The sequence below is a fragment of the Nerophis lumbriciformis genome, linkage group LG10 (genome assembly GCF_033978685.3).
Source record: "Nerophis lumbriciformis linkage group LG10, RoL_Nlum_v2.1, whole genome shotgun sequence".
NCBI classification, from domain to species: Eukaryota; Metazoa; Chordata; class Actinopteri; order Syngnathiformes; family Syngnathidae; genus Nerophis; species Nerophis lumbriciformis.
The window spans coordinates 27,254,545-27,278,606 of record NC_084557.2 but is presented as its reverse complement, the minus strand read 5'-3'; the positions used below and the strand labels follow the sequence as shown (position 1 = coordinate 27,278,606).

The window sequence follows — 24,062 nt, the reverse complement described above, 5'->3', positions numbered from 1 at the left end:
CACATAATCACACGGGGAGGTCGACCCAAACAATCGATACCAAGGGTATGGACAGTGCTGGATCGATACTGGCGTTGTAAGATCGATATGGTTCAGGTTATATTTCACAAATAAATGTATGTTTTTGTTGTGTTCAAATATAGTGTAAATGTTAATATGTACAAACTCAGGTCTTCAATTATTTTGTTGCTGATATTGTCTAAGTCAGTGGTCCCCAACCACCGGTCCGGGGACCATATTTTCCAACAATGTTCCCTCTAAGGTGCGCGCCTGTGCAATTGCGCACTGCTCAAGCGTCCTCTGCGCAAGGCAAATCTATGCCACGCACAAAATCAAATAAAAATAAAAAAGCGCATAACAATTTTCGACACACGGACACGACAGAGAAGACAGTTTTCGTCATCATTGTTCAAATATTGTAACATCTGTCGAGACGCTTTGAGGACATGAATTCCATCGATCACTTTACTGAGCAAAACTCTTTATTGTCGGCCATAAACACATCACCAAAACATTACTAAAAAAAATGATATCTAGCAAAACTGGTCATTTTCTGCAGTACAAACCAAACCAAAATCAACTTTGTTATATCAACAGCAGCCGCTCGCTCTTTCTCACTTGCGCCAACACATGCACATATGGCACTTAGCCAGTGATGCGTTTACAGCCACACAAAAAGTCGGACAACTCCAACACCACACATTAAGTGTCATTCCAGGTCGTTACACTATGATTTACCAATCAAATGTGTGCTTATTCTAGTGTCATTTATCAGGAATCTTAATTTATAAATATTAATCATGAAATGCTGTTAGTATATTAAATAAATACTAATAAAACTATATTTTTTACAAACAGGAAGTTGCAGGAATGTACACATGATCCCCTGCTTACATCTCATTGTGCAACATGTGAATGTTTTAATGGGAACTAAATGCAATGTCTGGAAGGGGTACAAACTATTTCCAAAGCAGGACCTCCACCCAGACAAACAATACAAGTACACAGTTCATGAAAAACAATATTTTTTGTTATTGTCATTGTAAGTGGGCCTAAACACTTATATTAGAAAATAACCTCATGGAAATGACTGCTGTCATTTGATTATAATAATAAGAGAATGTTGTCTGTCTATCTGTGTTGGCCCTGCGATGAGGTGGCGACTTGTCCAGGGTGTACCCCGCCTTCCGCCCGAATGCAGCTGAGATAGGCTCCAGCACCCCCCCGCGACCACGAAAGGGACAAGCGGTAGAAAATGGATGGATGGATGGAGATTGAACTTGTTATTTAGTCAGGTTTGGGACAGGTGTGCTGCTAGTGTAGCCACAGTGTGCACGTCTGATGTTGCTCACATGGGCTCCACTGAATGCTCAGGGAGTTTTTGCGTTTGCTCACACACATGAAAAATTAGAGGGAACATTGCTTGCCAACTCTCCCGATTTTCCCGGGAGACTCTCGAATTTCAGTGCCCCTCCCGAAAAATGTCTCCCGATTTCAACCCGGACAACAATATTGGGGGCGTGCCCTAAAGGCACTGCCTTTAGCGTCCTCTCTCATCTGAAAAAGAGACTATTATATATGTCTCCATTATCCATAGGTTTATCTATAACCCATAAAGTAGGCAGACACGGAGCTATTTCTCAGCATGTGTTTATTCCAGGCGGCACTTTAATACACTGACACATAACATCCGGATTCCCATCATGCATTGCTTCAAAACTACGGCAAGTAGTAATGTTCAAAAACATAACAGAGACGAAGCAGAAGAACAAAGAAGAGACATGGCGACGACGAGTAAGAAGAAGAAGTACGCTTGCAAGTTCCAAAATGATTGGAAAAAATCATTTCTGTTCATCCAGGACAGCTCCAAGGGGAAGGGGTATGCTGCCTGCACATTTTGTAGATCAGACTTCTCCATTGAACACGGTGGCCGAACGGATGTACTCATTCATGAACGGATTATTTATATACATATATATATTCAGAGGTCTCAAGGTTGGCAAGTATGCCGGACCTGTACCGATCCTTGACGCATTTGCTACCGGGGCCGCAGAGAAACATTAAATACTTTATAAACCACTGCATTTTCTCCGACTTAACTTTTGCCTGTCCCACGGGACACACCAATAAGCTTGTTTATAGATGTACAATAAAACTCCTCATAGGAATTTTCCATTTCCTATATTTTTTATAACTTTGTGACATGATACAATGCACATTAACCCTTGTGTAATGTTCATATTGTTGTTACTCAGCCAGCGTTTGTGGGTCTGATGAACCCGTTGCATTTTGTGGCTTTTAATGCCTCACAATCAAACACTTTTATGTAAAAATACTGAACAGATGTTTACCTTATCCCAGTAAACACCTGTTCAGTATTTTAACATAAAAGTGTTTGATTGTGAGTCGTTAAAAGCCACAAAATGCAACGGGTCCATCAGACCCACAAACGCTGGCTGAGTAACAACAATATGAACGTTGCACGGAAAATTTATCTGCCAGTTTCTGCATCCCACAGGGATTCTTCTTTTGTGTTTCTGCACCCGCGGTTCTCACACAAGGTTGCAACATTGTTTGTCAACACTGTCTGCTCTCATTTTCTCGCACATTTGGCCCTCTGATGTTCTGTGTACCTACACGCTGTCCTCCTCCTGTCTAGGCCTGCTGTGTGTGTGTGTGTGTGTGTGTGTGTGTGTGTGTGTGTGTGTGTGTGTGTGTGTGTGTGTGTGTGTGTGTGTGTGTGTGGTACACAGAACATCAATTTCCACACTTCCATTAGCTCCGAGTCCAGTGGACCCGGACATCTTATACGTAATAGAAATGTGTAGGGGGGGTGTATGGTGTGTGGTCATTAAATATGTATTTTGATATATGTTCTTCACAGAAAATGAGCCAAAGTCAGTGAGTCTCAGTTTGAAAAATTAATTAATTGTATAATTTTTCTTTTAATAAAAATGAAAACGGGTGCCACAGACCCGAACACCACACATTTATATAAAATATAAATGTGTCAGATTGTAGCCAAAGATTAGTTTTTTGTATTTTTGGTCTAATATGGCTCTTTCAACGTTTTGGGTTTTGCCGACCCCTGCCCTGTAACATGATTTTTAAAAAGAAACAAACTTTTGAGATAAGAAATATTGAATAAAAACAATACAATATAATGTAAAAAAAAATTCAGTTTTTTAACATGAAAGTGTTTGATTGTGAGTCATTAAAAGCCACAAAATGCAACGGGTCCATCAGACCCACAAACGCTGGCTGAGTAACAACAATATGATCGTGGCACGGAAAATTTCTCTGCCAGTTTCTGCATCCCACAGGGATTCTTCTTTTGTGTTTCTGCACCTGCGGTTCTCACACAAGGTTGCAACATTGTTTGTCAACACTGTCTGCTCTCATTTTCTCGTACATTTGACCCTCTGATGTTCTGTGTACCTACACGCTGTCCTCCTCCTGTCTAGGCCTGCTGTGTGTGTGTGGTACACAGAACATCAATTTCCACACTTCTATTAGCCCCGGGTCCAGTGGACCCGGACATCTTATATGTAATAAAAATGTGTAGGGGGGGTGTATGGTGTGTGGTCATTAAATATGTATTCTGATATATGTTCTTCACAGAAAATGAGCCAAAGTCAGTGAGTCTCAGTTTGAAAAATTAATTAATTGTATCATTTTTCTTTTAATAAAAAATCAAAACGGGTCCCACAGACCCGAACACCACACATTTATATAAAATATAAATGTGACAGATTGTAGCTAAAGATTAGTTTTTTGTATTTTTGGTCTAACGTTTTGTGTTTTGCCGACCCCTGCCCTAACCCACCAAAAAAAGCATGATTTTAACATGTAACATGATTTTTAAAAAGAAACAAACTTTTGAGATAAGAAATATTGAATAAAAACAATACAATATAATGTAATACTAACAACTACAGTAGTTTTATGATGTAATGTAATAATAATGTACAGTGTTTACCTTCAAGAGGGGACTTCTGCGGTATCTCCTTCCAGCTGTTTCTTTGTCAAACACACCATCAGGAGCTTCTCCATATTTTTATGGATAAATGTCTGCCATTTATAGACTATTTTAACATTCTTGGCTGGCGTTCGACTCGTTCTGCGTCAGTGCGGTGCAGAGTAGCAGTGACACACTGGAATTGCTTCACCAAGTTGGCAACACGCTAGTCATATTTTTGATTATGTATTTTGTTGATTTAATGCAGGGGTGTCAAACGTACGGCCCGAACAGGTTTTATCTGGCCCGCGGGATGATTTTGTTAAGTATAAAAAAAAGCCAAAATTTTTGAATGAGAGAAACTGCTGTTCTAAATGTGTCCACTAGATGTCACAATAGCAATTGTTTTTATCTTTGTAGATGATGCTACATATGTCAAAAAAATAAACCACATGATGTTAGTGCACCAGTCGAGGAAAATGAGCAAACTACATAAATAACATCCTGTCATTTGATGTTGATATTATTTTTTTATCTTGATAAATTGAAAAGGAACACCAATGAGTTGACTGATGAACATTATCACATAATTTATTCAGAAAGTATATATAACGACAAATAAAGATAGAATACTATTATCGCAACATGTAAGTGTAAAAAAAAATTTTAAAAAATAATTAGGATTTGTACATTTTCAGAATGTGCTTGTTCTATTTTTAAACAAAGAAAACCATCTGAAGTTGTCTTTATTTTTAAGTTATCGTGCAGTGATTTTACCAGTCCGGCCCACTTGGGAGTGGATTTTAACTGAAATTATTGCTTGCAATTTAAAATATAACCATTAGCCAAGAGACAGCTCTTATCTCAATCAATCAATCAATAAAACTTTATTTATAAAGCACTTTTCATACATAAAATGCAACGCAAAGTGCTTTACAGAGTTAAAAACTATACCCCAATGACCCATGTCCCCCATTATCACATACGTACGCACGGACACAGATACCAAACACAAACACACACACACAGCATACACACATATGCAACTATATGAACAAATGAATGCATGGCTGAGTACAGAGGAGCCATGTGAGTAAACACTATCACAGGAGCCATCTGCACCAGGAGGTCATCAGACCATGGCCACCAGGACGCTGACACAAAAGCACTCAAAACACTCTTAAGTTGAGGGACCATTGTACTGTGTCTTTGCATACTTACCAGAAATTACATTTGCAATATTAATCCGCTTATTTTCTTCTTTTGAATTGTGAACCGCCAGCACTCTGTCTTCTTCCTGTAAGTGTTCCATGTGTGTTTTTTGTTCTGCAAGGCTGTGTTCACACCTGTAGTTCACTTCTTTTTGGTTTCAATGAGTTCACATTTTAGCTAAAAAAATTTTTTTTAAAACTGCACTCCAGTTCACTTTCATACTTATCTCTCAAGCAGTCTCTGGTCACTTGATTGGTGCATCCCAGGGCTTGAATGATTGTTTTCACACTTGAACAAATGTACAAAACCCAAAACCAGTGAAGTTGGCATGTTGTGTAATTCGTAAATAAAAACAGAATACAATGATTTGCAAATCCTTTTCAACTTATATTCAATTGAATAAACTGCAATGACAAAATATTTTATGTTCGAACTGAGAAACTTTATTTTTATTGGCAAATAATCATTAACTTAGAATTTAATGGCAGCAACACATTGCATACAAGTTGTCACAGGGGAATTTTTACCACTGTGTTACATGGCCTTTCCTTTTAACAACACTCAGTAAACCTTTGGGAACTGAGGGGACCAATTGTTGAAGCTTTTCAGGTGGAATTCTTTCCCATTCTTGCTTGAGGTACCGCTTAAGTTGTTCAACAGTCCGGGGTCTCCATTGTGGTATTTTAGGCTTCATAATGCGCCACACATTTTCAATGAGAGACAGGTCTGGACTACAGGCAGACCAGTCTAGTACCCGCACTCTTTTACTATGAAGCCACGCTGTTGTAACACGTGGCTTGGCATTGTCTTGCTGAAATAAGCAGGGGCGTCCACGATAACGTTGCTTGGATGGCAACATATGTTGCTCCAAAACCCGTATGTACCTTTCAGCATTAATGGTGCCTTCACAGATGTGTAAGTTACCCATGTCTTGGGCACTAATACACCCCCATACCATCACAGATGCTGGCTTTTCAACTTTGTGCCTATAACAATTCGGATGGTTCTTTTCCTCTTTGGTCCGGAGGACACGACGTCCACAGTTTTCAAAAACAGTTTGAAATGTGGACTCGTCAGACCACAGAAAAGGGGAGCAGTGAGCAGCAGCGGTGTCTGCGCCCGGGAATCATTTTGGTGATTTAACCCCTAATTCCAAACCTTGATGCTGAGTGCCGAGCAGGGAGGTAATGGGTCCCATTTTTATAGTCTTTGGTATGACTCAGGGCGGACACTCTAACCACAAGGCCACTGAGCAGCTTTTCTCTTGTTTTTGAGTGGAAAAGCTAGCTACAATCAAATGTAAAACTATTCACCCTTTGATGACGCATGATGGAGGCATTTGAAGACATGTTTAATGCTTTTTAATATATTTCAAACAAGTGTAAAAATAAGTTACCCACCATACAATAACATGTCAAAACAATAAACTAAATACACTTGTTTATTTACACACAATTGTATTACTATTCTGTATTAAGTAAAATATACTAGACAGATGTTACACAGTAAGCTCCCGGATGCCCCGTAAGTACTATAATAATATTATTAAACTATATTTATATGTTCAATAACCAAACATCATATTATAAACTTGCTTATATTATAAAGTTACTTTTCCATTTCCAACCAAACAATGAAATGAATAAGAATATACCGTAAACACACACCGATTCCTCTCTGAGTTGTTCCTACTTTTTAATGATTTTTGTACAGCAAAACCAAAGAGTTCTTCTTTCAACGGAGCAGCAAAAAAAATTACACGAGAATGTTTAAATCGAACCAGGTCAGGACAAAACACGAATAAAAGGATACAAACGACAATGTTCTTCTCATACTGTAGTAGATTATTTGTGTTTTGGTACGATGGTGCAGTCGGCGTTCATATTTGCCCTATTCAGGACTAGAGTCCATAGGCGGGTAGGCCAAGACCCCTCTCAAATGTCTAGGCCAGGATTATTCAACTGGCACCCCGAGGGCCAGGTACCTGAGAATGTCACCAAATTCAAATCCCAAATTTTTTGTGGTCGTCAGCTTGAAGCGTCCCTCTGTCTCCGATTTTGCTTACTAGTTTCGATGAGCCGCCTTATCTTGCCTCTGATTGGCCAGTCTTTAATGTTTCGCCCTGACCTTAGCTGATTGTGACTCATCATACAAACATTAACCAATCATCATGGATTTTCTCCATACATATGGATGTTCTCATTCATCCAGGTCATTGAATTTTCTCCATATTCTTTTGACCTGGATTTGCAGTCCATTTTCTCTCTTTGTAGCTTTTAGCTTTGATGTAGGCTACCTCGCTACATGGGTCTAAAAGTAGCTAAGCTACAGGAAAAGCTACTCGTTAAAAAAATAGCTAATCTCCCGCGAAGCTACTGGAAAATGTAGTTAAGCGACGCAGCTTAGCTACATGTAGCTTGTTACTGCCCATCACTGTGATTGACCATAGCGTGATCTGCTTAGCACCCAGTGTCTTAAACTTGTAGTTCATCCTCTGAATATTCAGGCTAAAAAAAAAAAGTTCTGGATCATCATTTGTCCCAAATGGTCATTGTTGGTTTTCATAAAGTCTGACGTGATTAGTAGTAGTTGTTGTTATTGTTGAAGGAAATAGGGAACGTTGTGATGCGCTTTGTGAAATTAACTGTTGATGTGAGCCAAGACCGTTAATACTAAAAATGACCAAAAATACGTAAATATGACATGCTATGTGAGAATGTGAGTGTGAATGTTGTCTGTTTGTGTTGGCCCTGCAATGAGGTGTTGACTTGTGGCTATCCTGCCTTCGGCCTAGTTGGGATAGGCTCCAGACCCTGTTACAACATTAAATTTAAGCATGTATATAAAACGTTCATGGTGGTTTTTTTTATTTTAAGGTTCTTCATTGATGGAATGCCCAGGACATGCATTGTTCGCTGTCCCATGCTATCGTTTATATGAAAGACTTGTGTTCTAGTCTCACATAAGGATTGTGAATAATAGACACAATTCCAAAAAAAGTGCAGTTCCACTTAAAGTCGTCAAATTTTTGACAGTTAAAAATGTTTTCGTAATGTGATTTATGTAACTAAGGTGTTGCTATAGCTGGTTTGCTTCAAATGCAGTCAGTAGTCATATGTTCAACTTTTCAAGTTATACTAGTGGTGTTCCTCAGGGTTCCATTTTAGGTCCTCTCTTTTTCATCATTTAGACCAAGGGTGTCAAACTCATTTTAGATCAGGGGCCAGATAAAGAAAAATCTACTCCCAAGCGGGCCGGACTGGTAAAATCACAGCACGATAACTTAAAAATAAAGACAACTTCAGATTGTTTTCATTGTTAAAAAATTAATGTTTTTTTTTTTACACTTACATGTTGCGGTTAATAGTGTTCTATCTCTATTTGTCGTTATTTATACTTTCTGAACAAATTATGTGATAATGTTTATCAGTCAATTCATTGGTGTTCATTTACAATCTATCAAGATAAAAAAATGATATCAAAATGAAATTACAGGATGTTATTTATGTAGTTTGCTCATTTTCCTTGACTGGTGCACTAACATCATGTCATTTATTAAGTGCATATGTAGCATCATCTACAAAGATACAAAGAATTGCTATTGCGACATCTAGTGGACACATTTAGAACAGCAGTTTCTTTCATTCAAAAATGTTGGCTCATTTTTATACTTAGCACACTCATTCCGCGGGCCTGATCCGGCCCTCGGGCTGGAGACAGCCACAGGAACGGTGCTGGACTACATAAAGTTCTGCATCGGGAATGTGACTGTGGAAAAAACCATCCGGGTTTACCCCAACAAGAAACCCTGGATGACCAGCCAGGTCCGCACACTCCTCAGGGCCCGCGACGCAGCCTTCAGGTCAGGGGACAGGGCACTGTACAGTGTTGCTAGAGCCGACCTGAAGAGAGGGATTAAAAAAGCAAAGGCGGACCACAGGAGGTGCATAGAGTCCCATCTGTCCAGCAAAAACTCACGGGAGGTGTGGCGGGGCATTCATCACATCACGAACTTCAGAGGCTGCAATATGACAACTGCGGATCAGAGTGCGACACTGGCAGAGGAGCTTAACTGTTTCTTTGCCCGTTTCGAAACCCCCCAGCGACACTCATCTGCTCCAGCCCTGCCCCCGCCCCCACCGGGCTCCGGCGCCACTCCACTCACTGTACAGGAGCACAGTGTCAGACGAGTGCTCCTGGCTGTGAACCCCAGGAAGGCTACCGGACCAGACGGAGCACCTTGAAAGGTGCTCAGGACGTGCGCCCACCAGCTCGCTCACCCCCTCACCAGGATCTTCAACCTCTCCCTGGCTCAGGCAGTCATCCCATCCTGCCTGAAGTCATCTACAATAATCCCGGTGCCGAAGAAGTCTCCCATCACCAGCCTGAATGATTACCGACCTGTGGCCTTCACTCCGGTAATCATGAAGTGCTTCGAGCGACTTGTTCTCCAGAACATCAAGGACCATATCCCTCCAGACTTCGACCCCCACCAGTTCGCATACCGGGCGAACAGGTCCACAGAGGACGCCATCGCTGTTGCTCTCCACTCTGCTCTGAACCACCTGGAGCAGCAGCAGAGCTATGTCCGGATGCTCTCTGTGGACTATAGCTCTGCCTTCAATACAATAATCCCGGACAGACTCTGCAATAAACTGGACACTCTTGGCCTCCCCCCTCTCACAAACGCCTGGATAAGGGACTTCCTAACGGACCGACCCCAGAATGTGAGACTTGGCCCGCACCTCTCATCCTCCCGCACGCTGAGCATCGGCTCCCCACAGGGCTGTGTGCTGAGCCCCCTCCTCTACTGCCTTTACACCCATGACTGCAGTCCGGCCCACAGTGACAACCTTACCGTCAAGTTCGCCGACGATACCACAGTGGTCGGGCTCATCTCCAGGGGTGACGAGGCTGCCTACAGAGAGGAGGTCCTGAAGCTGACGGCCTGGTCTTCGGAGAACAACCTCGCTCTCAACACCAGCAAGACCAGAGAGATCATCGTGGACTTCAGGAGGAGCAGCACCGACCCTGCCCCCCTCTACATCAACGGCGAGCGTGTAGAGAGGGTCCACACCTTCAGGTACCTTGGAGTCCACATCTCTAATGACTTCTCCTGGACAGTCAACACCACATCAATCATCAAGAAGGCTCAGCAGCGGCTACACTTCCTTAGAGTCCTCGGTAAGTACAACCTGAAGCCTGACCTGCTGCTGACCTTCTACCGCTCGTCCATCGAGAGCCTGCTGACCTACTGTATTACGGTATGGTACGGCAGCTGCACTGCAGCAGACAGGGAGAGGCTGCAAAGAGTGGTCAAGACGGCTCAGAAGATCATCGGCCGCCCTCTCCCCTCTCTGACGGACATCTACACCTCCCGCTGCCTCAACAGAGCCAGTGCCATCATCAAGGACAGCACCCACCCTGGCTCTGACCTGTTCCACCTGCTGCCCTCTGGGAAGCGCTACAGGTGCATTAAAACCAAAACAAACAGTCTAAAGAACAGCTTCTTCCCCAGGGCCATAACCATCCTGAACGGACTGCCCCATTGTCCTTCATAACTGCCTTCTCTTCGTTGCAATAACCCATTCCACCAACCACCCTGTTTTTGTTTTGTTTTTTCATGTATATATTCATTTCACACCATATTCATTGCACTTCTACATTTTTTAAAATTTTTATATATTTGCACATTGTTTTTCTAGCATGCACACATCGCACTGTATGGAATGGCCTCAATCTCGTTACCTTGCGTAATGACAATAAAGCTGATTCTGATTCTGATTCATATGTTTGACTATTTAGACCAGGGGTCGGGAACCTTTTTGGCTGAGAGAGCCATGAAAGCCAAATATTTTAAAATGTATTTCCGTGAGAGCCATATAATATTTTTTAACACTGAATACAACTATATGCGTGCATTTCTAAGTAAGACCAACATCTTTAGAGTATAATAAGTCTCTTATTCGTTTGAATAACATTGTTATTCTGAAGCTAACCAATAATAAATAAAATACTTCTTACCATTAATGCGACTTCTTGAACAGGTGCGGTAGAAAACGGATGGATGGATTAAAATGCAAGAGAATGTTTTATATTTTTGAACGTTATTTTTAACACTGTGATTACCAGCGGAATTATTCATTACTTATCGTGTTAAGCAATCTCAGCCAAGATTTATCTGAGAGCCAGATGCAGTCATCAAAAGAGCCACATCTGGCTCTAGAGCCATAGGTTCCCTACCCCTGATTTAGACTATTCAACTGGTAGCCTGCAAGGTCAGTTCAAAAAACTTGAGACTCACATTTTTGCAGCAGATTCTGAACAACTCTAGTGCTCTCATAAAGATGATCTTTGATTTTATTTTAAAGGTCTTTAAAAACAGCAGAGCGCTCCTGTAATTGACCAAAAAAACTGATCAGAATCAAATGTTTATTGGTTCTCTGGAATATACAAAATAATACTAAAAGTGAAAGGAGAAATCCCGCACCCCCGGTCCTTAGCTTTCTGTAAATGTGGGCCCCAAAACCACTTAGTTGAATATCCCTGGTCTACGTTTGTCCACACTTGACAGAACAAACCATACAAGCTGGGCCAACAAACTAATGTATGAACACATCCTAAAATGTTGTGTTGAACCGCAAGGTGAAGGGGAACATTATCACCAGACCTATGTAAGCGTCAATATATACCTTGATGTTGCAGAAAAAAGACCATATTTTTTTTAACCGATTTCCGAACTCTAAATGGGTGAATCTTGGCGAATTAAACGCCTTTCTAATATTCGCTCTCGGAGCGATGACGTCGGGAAGCAATCCGCCATTTTCTCAAACACCGAGTCAAATCAGCTCTGTTATTTTCCGTTTTTTCGACTGTTTTCCGTACCTTGGAGACATCATGCCTCGTCGGTGTGTTGTCGGAGGGTGTAACAACACGAACAGGGACGGATTCAAGTTGCACCAGTGGCCCAAAGATGCGAAAGTGGCAAGAAATTGGACGTTTGTTCCGCACACTTTACCGACGAAAGCTATGCTACGACAGAGATGGCAAGAATGTGTGGATATCCTGCGACACTCAAAGCAGATGCATTTCCAACGATAAAGTCAAAGAAATCTGCCGCCAGACCCCCATTGAATCTGCCGGAGTGTGTGAGCAATTCAGGGACAAAGGACCTCGGTAGCACGGCAAGCAATGGCGGCAGTTTGTTCCCGCAGACGAGCGAGCTAAACCCCCTGGATGTCTTGGCTCACATCAACTCCAAAACTGGACAGATCAGCTTTCAGGAAAAGAGCGCGGATGAGGGTATGTCTACAGAATATTTTAATTGATGAAAATTGGGCTGTCTGCGCTCTCAAAGTGCATGTAGTTGCTAAATGTATTTCATATGCTGTAAACCTAGTTCATAGTTGTTAGTTTCCTTTAATGCCAAACAAACACATACCAATCGTTGGTTAGAAGGCGATCGCCGAATTCGTCCTCGCTTTCTCCCGTGTCGCTGGCTGTCGTGTCGTTTTCGTCGGTTTCGCTTGCATACGGTTCAAACCGATATGGCTCAATTGCTTCAGTTTCTTCTTCAATTTCGTTTTCGCTACCTGCCTCCACACTACAACCATCCGTTTCAATACATGCGTAATCTGTTGAATCGCTTAAGCCGCTGAAATCCGAGTCTGAATCTGAGCTAATGTCGCTATAACTTGCTGTTCTTTCCACCATGTTTGTTTGTGTTGGCTTCACTATGTGACGTCACAGGAAAATGGACGGGTGTTTATAACGACGGTTAAAATCAGGCACTTTGAAGCTTTTTTTAGGGATATTGCGTGACGGGTAACATTTTGAAAAAAACTTCGAAAAACATAATAAGCCACTGGGAACTGATTTTTAATGGTTTTAACCCTTCTGAAATTGTGATAATGTTCCCCTTTAAAAAATGTGAATGTAAAATAATGTGCATGCATGACAAAGTAGAAAAAATGACTGGTATTTATGTAAAAAAATGATTTATGTCTGAAAAAAATGTATCCTGCAAATCAAGAATGTGACAACCAGAGGTAGTGGTCCAAGAGTTACTACTGTTTAATAAACACGGCAACACAAACACAATCTTCATAACGTTGAGGAACAATGATGTGTTGTAGAGCGAAGTGTGTATGCTCATAGTACTTTGAGTTATAGGATTGCATGACCCGCTCCAACTGAAACACTGCAACTCTGCTGTAATCCTTCTCTCTCTTGCTACACACATAAATCAGCTCCATTCTGGCTTGGTCAGCAGTTTATGATTGTTGTGTCCAGTGATTTTTATGCATCCCAAGATAATGCCTCCTTCAGGGTCTGATGGCAGGTGAGTATGAGTGGAGGCTGCAACATGCTGCTTGTAGCACACACTAAATCAGACCACAGCTGAGAAGGAAAACACGACAACGGTAGACTCGGAACTGGGGATGGACTCTCAATGGCTTTTGACAGCCATAAGTATACTTTCTCCAAGAGTCCATGGGAATTTCTGTGTATTCATCCAGAAGAACATTTACGAGGTCAGAGGGCCATGTTCGCAATCTGTGTTCTTTAGTTTACCCCAAACAGGTTTGATGGGGTTCAAGCAAGGCAATTATTTGTGCCTCCCACAAACTCTTCCTATAAAGTTGCAAGCATAGAATTCTTTATTTGTCTTTATAGGTTTATTTGTTTCAGAAAAGCTTAACAAGTTGCATTGAGGAATATTATGTGGTTGTTTGTGAAATTCAACCTATAGTATGTGAAAATGAGTTGGTAGAAGCAGAGGTTATTTTAATCCTACTGCTTCTCCGTATCTTGTACGTGTTAACCTTTAAAATAATGGTGCGTCACTGGGCATGATTCCTGCATGCTTGTTCATTCATCCATCCATCTATTTTCTTCCGCTTATCCGAGGTCGGGTCGCGGGGTCAGCAGCCTAAGCAGAGAAGCCCAGACTTCCCTCTCCCTAGCCACTTCGACCAGCTCCTCCCGGGGGATCCCGAGGCGTTCCCAGGCCAGTCGGGAGACATAGTCTTCCCAACGTGTCCTGGGTCTTCCCTGTGGTCTTCTGCCGGTTGGACGTGCCCTAAACACCTCCCTAGGGAAGCGTTCGGGTGGCATCCTGACCAGATGCCCAAACCACCTCATCTGGCTCCTCTCGATGTAGAGCAGCAGTGGCTTTACTTTGAGCACCCCTTGGATGACAGAGCTTCTCACCCTATCTCTAAGGGAGAGCCCTGCCACCCAGCGGAAGAAACTAATTTCGATCTTGTCCTTTCGGTCATAACCCAAAGCTCATGACCATAGGTGAGGATGGGAACGTAGATCGACCGGTAAATTGAGAGCTTTGCCTTCCGGCTCAGCTCCTTCTTCACCACAACAGATCGATACAGCGTCCGCAGTATTGAAGACGCCGCACCGATCCGCCTGTCGATCTCATGATCCACTCTTCCCTCACTCGTGAACAAGCCTCTGAGGTACTTGAACTCCTCCACATGGGGCAGGGTCTCCTCCCCAACTTGGAGATGGCACTCCACCCTTTCCTGGGCAAGAACCATGGACTCGGACTTGGAGGTGCTGATTCTCATCCCAGTCGCTTCACACTCAGCTGCAAACCGATCCAGCGAGAGCTAAAGATCCTGGCCAGATAAAGCCATCAGGACCACATCATCTGCAAAAAGCAGAGAACTAAGCCTTCAGCCACCAAACCGGGTCCCCTTAACAACCTGACTGCGCCTAGAAATTCTGTCCATAAATGTTATGAACAGAATCGGTAACGAAGGGCAACCTCGGCGGAGTCCAACTCTTACTGGAAACGTGTCCGACTTACTGCCGGCAATGCGGACCAAGCTCTGACACTGATCATACAGGAAGCAGACTGCCACAGACAGTCCGATACCCCATACTCTCTGAGCACTCCCCACAGGACTTCCCGGGGAACACGGTCGAATGTCTTCTCCAAGTCCACAAAGCACATGTAGACTGGTTGGGCAAACTCCCATGCACCCTCAAGAACCCTGCCGAGAGTATCGAGCTGGTCTACCGTTCCACGACCAAGACGAAAATCACACTGTTCCTCCTGAATCCGAGGTTTGACTATCCAGCATAGCCTCCTTTCCAGTACACCTGTATAGACCTTACCGGGAAGGCTGAGGAGTGTAATCCCACGATAGTTGGAGCACACCCTCCGGTTCCCCTTCTTGTTCATAATTGCTAAAATTACAGTATTTGTTGTGTTAAATGTATTGACACTGCACTGATATTGTGATATTTATTTGTTATGTTTTAATCCAGGGGTGTCAAACATATGGCCCGAGGGCCGGATCAGGCCCGCAAACAGGTTTTATCCGGTCCGTGGGATAAGTTTGCTAAATATAAAAATTAAGCTGAAATTTTTGAATAAAGGAAACAGCTGTTCTAAATGTGTCCACTAGATGTCGCAATAGCAATTCTTTGTATCTTTGTAGATGATGCTACATATGCACAAAATAGACCACATGATGTTAGTACATCAGTCGAGGAAAATGATCAAATTACATCAGTAACATACTGTAATTTGATTTTGATGTAATTGTTTTATCTTGATAGATTGAAAATTAACACCAAGGAGTTGGCTGATGAACATTATCACATAATTTATTCTGAAAATAAAAATAACAACGAATAAAGATAGAATACTATTAACCGCAACATGTAAGTGTAAAAAAACAACAACATTATGATTTGTATATTTTCAGTATGTGCTCATTCTATTTTTAAACAAAGAAAACAATCTAAAGTTGTCTTTACTTTTAAGTTATCGTGCGGTGATTATAGCAGTCCGGCCCACTTGGGAGTAGATTTTTCTCCATCTGGCCTCCCATCTAAAATGAGTTTGACACCCCTGATTTAAACAAATAGCTGCCCAGAAAGAAACATGAAATGTGCAATGTGCAACTCTCGTCAATGAGCAAATATTAAACAGGAAAATAATCAATCAATCAAAGTTTATTTATATAGCCCTTAATCACAAGTGTCTCAAAGGGCTGCACAAGCCACAACGACATCCTCGGCTCAGATCCCACATCAGGGCAAGAAAAAAACTCAACCCAATGGGATAAATAAGAACATTTACCTTATTATTTTTATTATTATTATCGTCATAATTAAATTATCCCCTCAACTCCCCCCAAAATGGATTAACTCGCTGGAATAAAAAAGACAATATAACATACATCCATAAATGTGGACGCATGTGAAAAAGTGCAATATTTTTTATCTGTACAGTAATCTATTTATTCATTTATATATATTTATATACATTTATTTATGTTATATATATATTTATATATTATTTATATATATATTTATTTATTTATATATGCACCTTATTGCTTTTTTATCCTGCACTACCATGAGCTTATGTAACGAAATTGTGTTCTTATCTGTGCTGTAAAGTTCAAATTTGAATGACAATAAAAAGGAAGTCTAAGTCTAAGTCTAATTTGGCGCTACATGATCAAAATTATCCCACACTTTTTTCCTTTTTCTTAGTTCTGTTCGGATCTAGAGAAAAAAAAAGCGACGTCACACGCTGCACGCCACTCCTCCTCCTCCATTCACTACAAGCTGTCACTTGTGAGACGAAAGAGAGACTTCCTGAACACAGTTTAGCGCTGCAGTCCAATTACACAGCAGCTGTATAGGTGACATGTTTTTTTTTCTTCAAATGACACACGCATCGAGGTATTGAGGGAAACAGGATTAGAGTTGGAGGCAGCTTTAGCGGTGTGACGCCAAGATGCAGCAGACAGGAGACAGAAACTAAAGATGCTGTCACAAGGAGAAGCTCACTCACAAAAAGAGGAGATAAAAACAAAAGAAGGCGAGTGCAACTAATACGTGCACAAGACACAAAACTTCTTTCTTGGAGATAAGTAGACACTACATGAGGCACGAGGTAGAGCAGAGCACGAAGCAATAGACGTATGCTGTCTTTAAGTTGAAGTGGAATGGTGATTTGTTTTTGGTGACAACTAGTGGACACAATAATGTATTAACTTAAGGTCATGATGCAGTAAATTGAATAATCCCGACACGTTTGTTCCCTTCGAATATGCTTCTCCCTTGGAGACCTTGTATGTGTAAGTAATATGCACCTATAATTATTTGATACTTGTTTATATTGACAAATGTGGTGATTTATACTGCAAATTTATTCAATTAAGGACACTCGTTACGTACCCTATATTGCCAAAAGTAGTTGGCCACCCATCCAAATGATGAGAATCAGGTGTCCTAATCACTTGGCCCGGCCACAGGTGTATAAAACCAAGCACTTAGGCATGGAGACTGTTTCAAAGAACATTTGTGAAAGAATGGGCCGCTCTCAGGAGCTCAGTGATTTCCAGCGTGGAACTGTCACAGGAGGCCACCTCGCTCCTAAATATTCCAAAGTCAACTGTGGGCTTTATTATGACAAACTGGAAGAGTTTGGGAACAACAGCAACTCGGCCACGTGAACTGACAGACGGGTCAGCGGATGCTGAAGTGCATAGTGCAAAGAGGTCGCCGAGGTGGTCAGTTGCTACAGAGCTCCAAACTTCATGTGACCTTCCAATTAGCCCACGTACAGTACGCAGAAAGCTTCACAGAGTGGGTTTCCATGGCTGAGCAGCTGTATCTAAGCCATACATTACCAAGTCCAATGCAAAGCGTCGGATGCAGTGGTGGAAAGCACCTCGCCACTGGACTCTAGAGCAGTGGAGACACCTTCTCTGGAGTGATGAATCACGCTTTTCCATCTGGCAGTTTTTGAGGAGTTAGGCTTGGCCCCTTAGTTCCAGTGAAAGGAACTTTGAATGCTCCAGGATACCAAAACATTCCATGCTCCCAAATTTGTGGGAACAGTTTGGAGCGGGCCTCTTCCAACACAACTGTGCACCAGTGCATAAAGCCAGGTCCACAAAGACATGGATGACAGAGTCTGGTGTGGATGAACTTGACTGGCCTGCACAAAGTCCTGACCTGAACCCGATAGAACACCTTTAGGATGAATTAGAACGGAGACTAAGAACCAGGCCTTCTCGACCAACATCAGTGTGTGACCTCACCAATGAGCTTTTGGAACAATGGTCGAAAATTCCTACAAACATACTCTGCAACCTTGTGGACAGCCTTCCCAGAAGAGTTGAAGCTGTAATAGCTGCAAAAGTTGGACTGACATCATATTGAACCCTATGGGTTAGGAATGGGATGACCCTTCAAGTTCATTTGTGAGTCAAGGCAGGTGGCCAAATACTTTTGGCAATATAGCGTATGTCTAGCTTGTGTGCTTAGTTGTTGTGAAGCTGTTAGCTTCTAGTAGCCTATATAGGTTATCATGTTTACCTTTTGTAAATGACTTCACTAAAATACAAGAAAAGACCAACATTATGTGCTTATTGGAGGACTTAGTAATGTTAACTGGCTGTCCAACTTTGCAACAGTAAACAGGACTGCTTGTAACGTAGCTTCTGAAATTATTCATGTATGACATTTTACATGCATTTTTTGCTGATAGGCGGTCAGGACATCCTACTGAGCTTGAAAGAGTTCACTGTGTATTGCATTTGAGAAGCCACCCTTTGGTGGGCCACGCCAAATGACTCAATTTGACCCCTGTACCCACTTGGGCACCCCTCTTATAACCTTTATTTGCAGACATTGTGATTGATTTCTAAAAAGAATGTTCCCTGTTTATTAAACATAATCACTCCTTCTTAAACATAATTTGCTGCCATCAATGCTTTGGTTGTTTACCGCAAATTATCTTGACATTTTAAGAGAAGGTCCGTTGCTAAGAGCACCACTCCAACACCTGGATGGAACCCAGGGTTGTAAAAGTGAAGAGAAAAGCCTGTTCTGAGTGCTGGGAGGAGATACTTGAACCAAGCTATGTCAGGATTGTTTTCATAGGGGTGGACCGAACAGTTGATCCTCTCAAACTCCCAACCAGCTTAGTGAATGACTTTAAAATGTGGGGTAATTGGGGTGTAACACTCAAAGAAGTGTAAGAGTATGAGTTAAGTGATGGAGCAGTTACATGGGAGATAAGAATGGGACAAGATGAAGTGTAGGGAGGTCAGAGGCAGCATTAGCAGACAGAGAGAGAAAACAAGAGGAAGCAGTCAAGACTCAAGTGTTGTTTTATCAAGTTCGCTTTGTCGCCTGCTTTTTTCTCTCATTCCAAAATACACCATTACATCAAATCGAGCATGGGAAACATACTCAAAACCATACACAGCATCACGATATCTCTCTCTCTCTCCACTCTTGGGTTCATCTTTGGAGAATCACGAGTACAACCCACAACACATTCTCAGTGTCTTGAAGAAATGTTCAAAAATGTACAATAACCATGTCTGATATTATTTACCAAAGAAATCAAATAAAGTTGTATTTTTGATAAACGCAGGGGAAAAGTCTGGTTACAGTTTGCCAACTTTAGTTTATGGAAATAAGTGAAAAGGGGAAACAAAAAGTCAAAACACTCTTATGGCAACCATGTACATGGTTTATTCACAAGAATGTATATTTACAAAGACAATATTAATATGAACATTTTCAGGTTTTCCTTGGTATTTTAAAACCAACTTGTACTAACAACAGGCACCACCTTTATTTTCATGATGTAGGTCTTTCAAAATAAAATATCCCCTTGCATTTCCACAAGCAACAAATAAGATAAATCCAACAGAAAAAAAATGTGAAAACAGGGAGGGGTTTCACAGTCAGGAGATGATATATGGAATAGATCACAGAGTGACAGAAGAACAAACTTATCTTAAGAGTAGCTGTTCTCAGATCATTCCAGGCTCCACCCTGGTGACCAAAATGTTGATGAGAAACTGAACAGAGCACTGCTTGAGTGAGGTGGGATTCAGGGGTTTAAAACCCCAAATGGGGGCCATGCTGCTTGATATTAAATAACACAAGTGTGTTTTGTACTTGTAAACAAGTGCGTATGTCAGTGCTTTGCATGAGCAGCATCTGCCCTGAACAGACAATAATCCCACTGTGCATTCAGGGGTGGGATGCATCCTTCTTGGGATGAACACACCAGAAAAAGAACAGCTGATTTTGAAAAATCATGGTCTACTTCCCTGTGAACATCTGCTTGGCACTCCGGAACTCTCTCGACCTTCATGATTTGTTGAAAGGCTTTCCGACTTCAATGTCTGTCAGTGGCTTTGCATGTGCGGACCTCTGACGCACCGTGGCGACGTGTATTTCGTAACATTTTGGAGAGCCCCTGGTCCGGGGGTCTCTCTCAGGTAGCCACGGAGGTGACTATTTGGACCACCTCACCGTTCTCTCCCTGGATGGTCTCTTTCACCTCCATGTCTGATTGTAGTGCAGGAGCCAGCTGAGCAGCCTGAAACACAAGAAAGACAGGAGAGTGAAGAGATGATGTATGAGAAGATGTCTGAAGTCTGAAATTTTACACATGTCAGACATTGTGAATGTGAACATTTCATGGGAACTCAATTAAGGACCATCTTTTTCTACAGTGATTTATTCACATTAGGTCACAACCTTTTTGACAACAGTATCTTGTTAAGCCTTAAAATTGGCCTGAACTACAAAGCGTGTGCAAACTATAATTTGTGTGTACTATTAGTGGGCGTGTTGTGTGTGATCTACTAAGACTTTGTGTACAATTGATAACTGGTGCAGACCATCTTATTTTAATGAGGGTTTTGCGTACACTACTTGCTCTCTAACCAGGACTGCACGGGGTTGAGAGGGTTTTGCCCCTCTTCCCCAAACCCAAAACAGCAACAATGCAAAATTAGCATCCATTTTAAAAATCATTTTGTTCATGATACATCTCCTCTGTTCTTTTAACTCAGTAATCAGCACGCTCGCCTCTCACACCAGCGACCTGGGTTTGCGGCCCACTTGAATTTATTTCATTTGCAAATGCATATTTTAAAGCAGTTTTTCCATATAGTAGATATGTTATAACAATACATTTCCTAAATAAAAAACAAACAGCATTATTAAAAAAAATGCCAGAAGACACAAAAACGCATCAATTTAATTTGTTTTAATCAGTCCTAAGTCCTTCAGCAGATATAAATGTATACAATAATATTGCTGAATAGACGATATGTCCAATATTTGTTTTATTTCCGCCTGTCCAAATATGTTGACACAAATGTAGGATGGAGTCCATCATCTCTTTGCAGCGCGATCACCTCCTTTTTGTAACAGTGCCAGTTTGCACATACTTTTCAGACATACTAAATAAAGACCCAAAATAGTGCCCACAGAGCAAATTCAGCCTTGACAGATAACACTTTGTGTGCTGAATGATTATATTTGCATCTTCTCCTCACAACATTGTGGCTGTTCTGATGATCATCCTATATCCTGCATATTCACGAGGACAGACACTTTAAGTGGATTGCACTCCTTATTCTGCTCATTTTAAGAGACAAAATCTCTTTGCACAAGTTTAGTAGATCAGCTTTGCGTGTGCTATCAAGTTTGTATGTGTTTTAATACACGCAAACCTTTAGAAGATCAGGCCCCATGGAGCGCAACATTTAGGAGGCTGTACAATATCAATAGAAAAAAAAAAAAAAGAATGGATAGAATCCAATTGGCCGATACTCATTTTTTTCCTTCCTTCATTGTCTCTCCACTCATCCAATAGTTGGGAATAGGGCTGGGCGGTATACCGGTATTATGAGGTGATGCCACACCAATGAGAAAATGCCGCCATACCGATATACAGTCGTGGTCAAAACTTTACATACACTTGTAAAGAACATAATGTCATGGCTGTCTTGAGTTTCCAATAATTTCTAAAACTTTTATTTTTTTGTGATAAGAGTGATTGGAGCACATACTTGTTGGTCACAAAAAACATTCATGAAGTTTGGTTCTTTTATGAATTTATTATGTGTCTACTGACCACAAAACTTCCCTCCAGAAGGTCTTATCTTTGTCCATGTGATGTCAGATGAAACAAAAATTGAGCTGTTGTGCCACAATACCCAGCAATATGTTTGGAGGAGAAAAGGTGAGGCCTTTAATCCCAGGAACACCATACCTACCATCAAGCATGGTGGTGGTAGTATTATGCTGTGGGCCTGTTTTGCTGCCAATGGAACTGGTGCTTTACAGAGAGTAAATGAGATAATGAAAAATGAGGATTACCTCCAAATTCTTGAGGACAACCTAAAATCATCAGCCCAGAGGTTGGGTCTTGGGTGCAGTTGGGTGTTCCAACAGGACAATGACCCCAAACACACATCAAAAGTGGTAAAAGAATGGCTAAATCAGGCTAGAATTAAGGTTTTAGAATGGCCTTCCCAAAGTCCTGACTTAAATGTGTGGACAATGCTGAAGAAACAAGTCCATGTCAGAAAACCAACAAATGTAGCTGAACTGCACCAATTTTGTCAAAGAGTGGTCAAAAATTCAACCAGAAGCTTGCCAGAAGCTTGTGGATGGCTACCAAGAGCGCCTTATTGCAGTGAAACTTGCCAAGGCACATGTAACCAAATATTAACATTGCTGTATGTATACTTTTGACCCAGCAGATTTGGTCACATTTTCAGAAGACCCATAATAAATTCATAAAAGAACCAAACTTCATGAATGTTTTTTGTGACAAACAAGTATGTGCCACAATCACTCTATCACAAAAAAATAAGAGTTGTAGAAATTATTAGAAACTCAAGACCGCCATGACATTATGTTCTTTTGACCACGACTGTATGTAATCCTTTAATCAGCACTAAGTAACTTTTCAACCTTCATAAAATGTTTTCATAACTTTTGGGATGACACATGGACTAACAACTAGTTGAAAGACACCCTTGTCATGGCGTGAAGGGGTCTGTATCGCTTTCACTGGCACTTAGCGACATTGAGGAGGGTGGCAGGACCAAAACAAAAACAACCAAAAAACGAAAAGTTTTGCCTGAGGAGACAAAAATAACAAAAAGGGAGCCTACCCCAAAAAAATGACAGTCAGAGATGAACATTGGCCTGGCTTTCACTTGCTGGCGTGAGCTCAAAGATGAAAAGAGATTTTCGGTCGATGCTGCCTTCGCTCTGTTCCTGCTAAACGTAAAAGTCAATGCTCAAATCAAATGATATTGCTAAGGTTAGCTATTGGAAATTTGCATGGTAGCAATAAATAGCTACCAGCTTGAGAGTTCGCAGTTCCACACTACTTACTTAGGAAAAAAACCTGTCCCGCCAGTCTTTCTTTGTTTCGGACCTGCATCCGCCCCGATACATTCTTGGTAGTAGCCTCATGTTTGTAGCGCAACGCAAAATAATTTGGTGACAGTATCTGCTATTTAACATCAGCACAGCCATTAGAGACGTAATATTTATGCCAATATTACAGTAGACACATGTCAGTATGATGCTATCTATATGCGCTAGTCTTCATGGGAAATGTGGTCTTCCTTCTGGCAAAACACTACCGCTTTGGTTCGATGGCAAACGCCAAAATCAACCAAAACTTTAAAAAGTTCTTAAGTGGGGTTTTAATGTGTTGACGCGGAAGTTTCTTTACTCATTCATTTCTTCTGCGCTGGGTGCTGTGTCCCTCCTCCTCCACACATAGAGTGAGGCAGTGTAGGAGCTGCACTCACTTGACACAATCTCCAGTACAAGGAATGTGTGAAGCATACCTGTCAACTTTCCCATTTTTGGTGGGAAATCACGTATTTTGTCTCCTTTGCCGGCGTCTTGCCGATACCAATTTTTCCGCAGATTTTGCTTTCAAGGAAAAATAAATCCTCATCAGTATTGCCAGCGATTGGGTCCATTTGACTCAAACCTCGGCAACACTCGGCATCACTCGGGACAACATCCGCTCATGACAGCAACGTGGCGAATTACAATG

General features: G+C 41.6%; 1 protein-coding gene across 5 annotated transcripts in view; it reads right to left on the bottom strand.

The window, feature by feature from the left end:
• Positions 1-19,353: 19,353 nt before the first annotated feature.
• Positions 19,354-24,062, bottom strand: part of banp (BTG3 associated nuclear protein) — a 65,092-nt gene continuing 60,383 nt past the window's right edge. For 4 of the 5 annotated variants that reach the window (XM_061969937.2, XM_061969936.2, XM_061969939.2 and 1 more), the window contains one exon: positions 19,355-20,561. In XM_061969937.2, coding sequence (XP_061825921.1) covers positions 20,457-20,561 — 105 coding nt within the window. In that variant the 3' untranslated portion in view covers positions 19,355-20,456. Of the gene's footprint in view, positions 20,562-24,062 lie in introns of all 5 variants that reach the window. The other variant, XM_061969938.2, reaches the window with a different exon arrangement.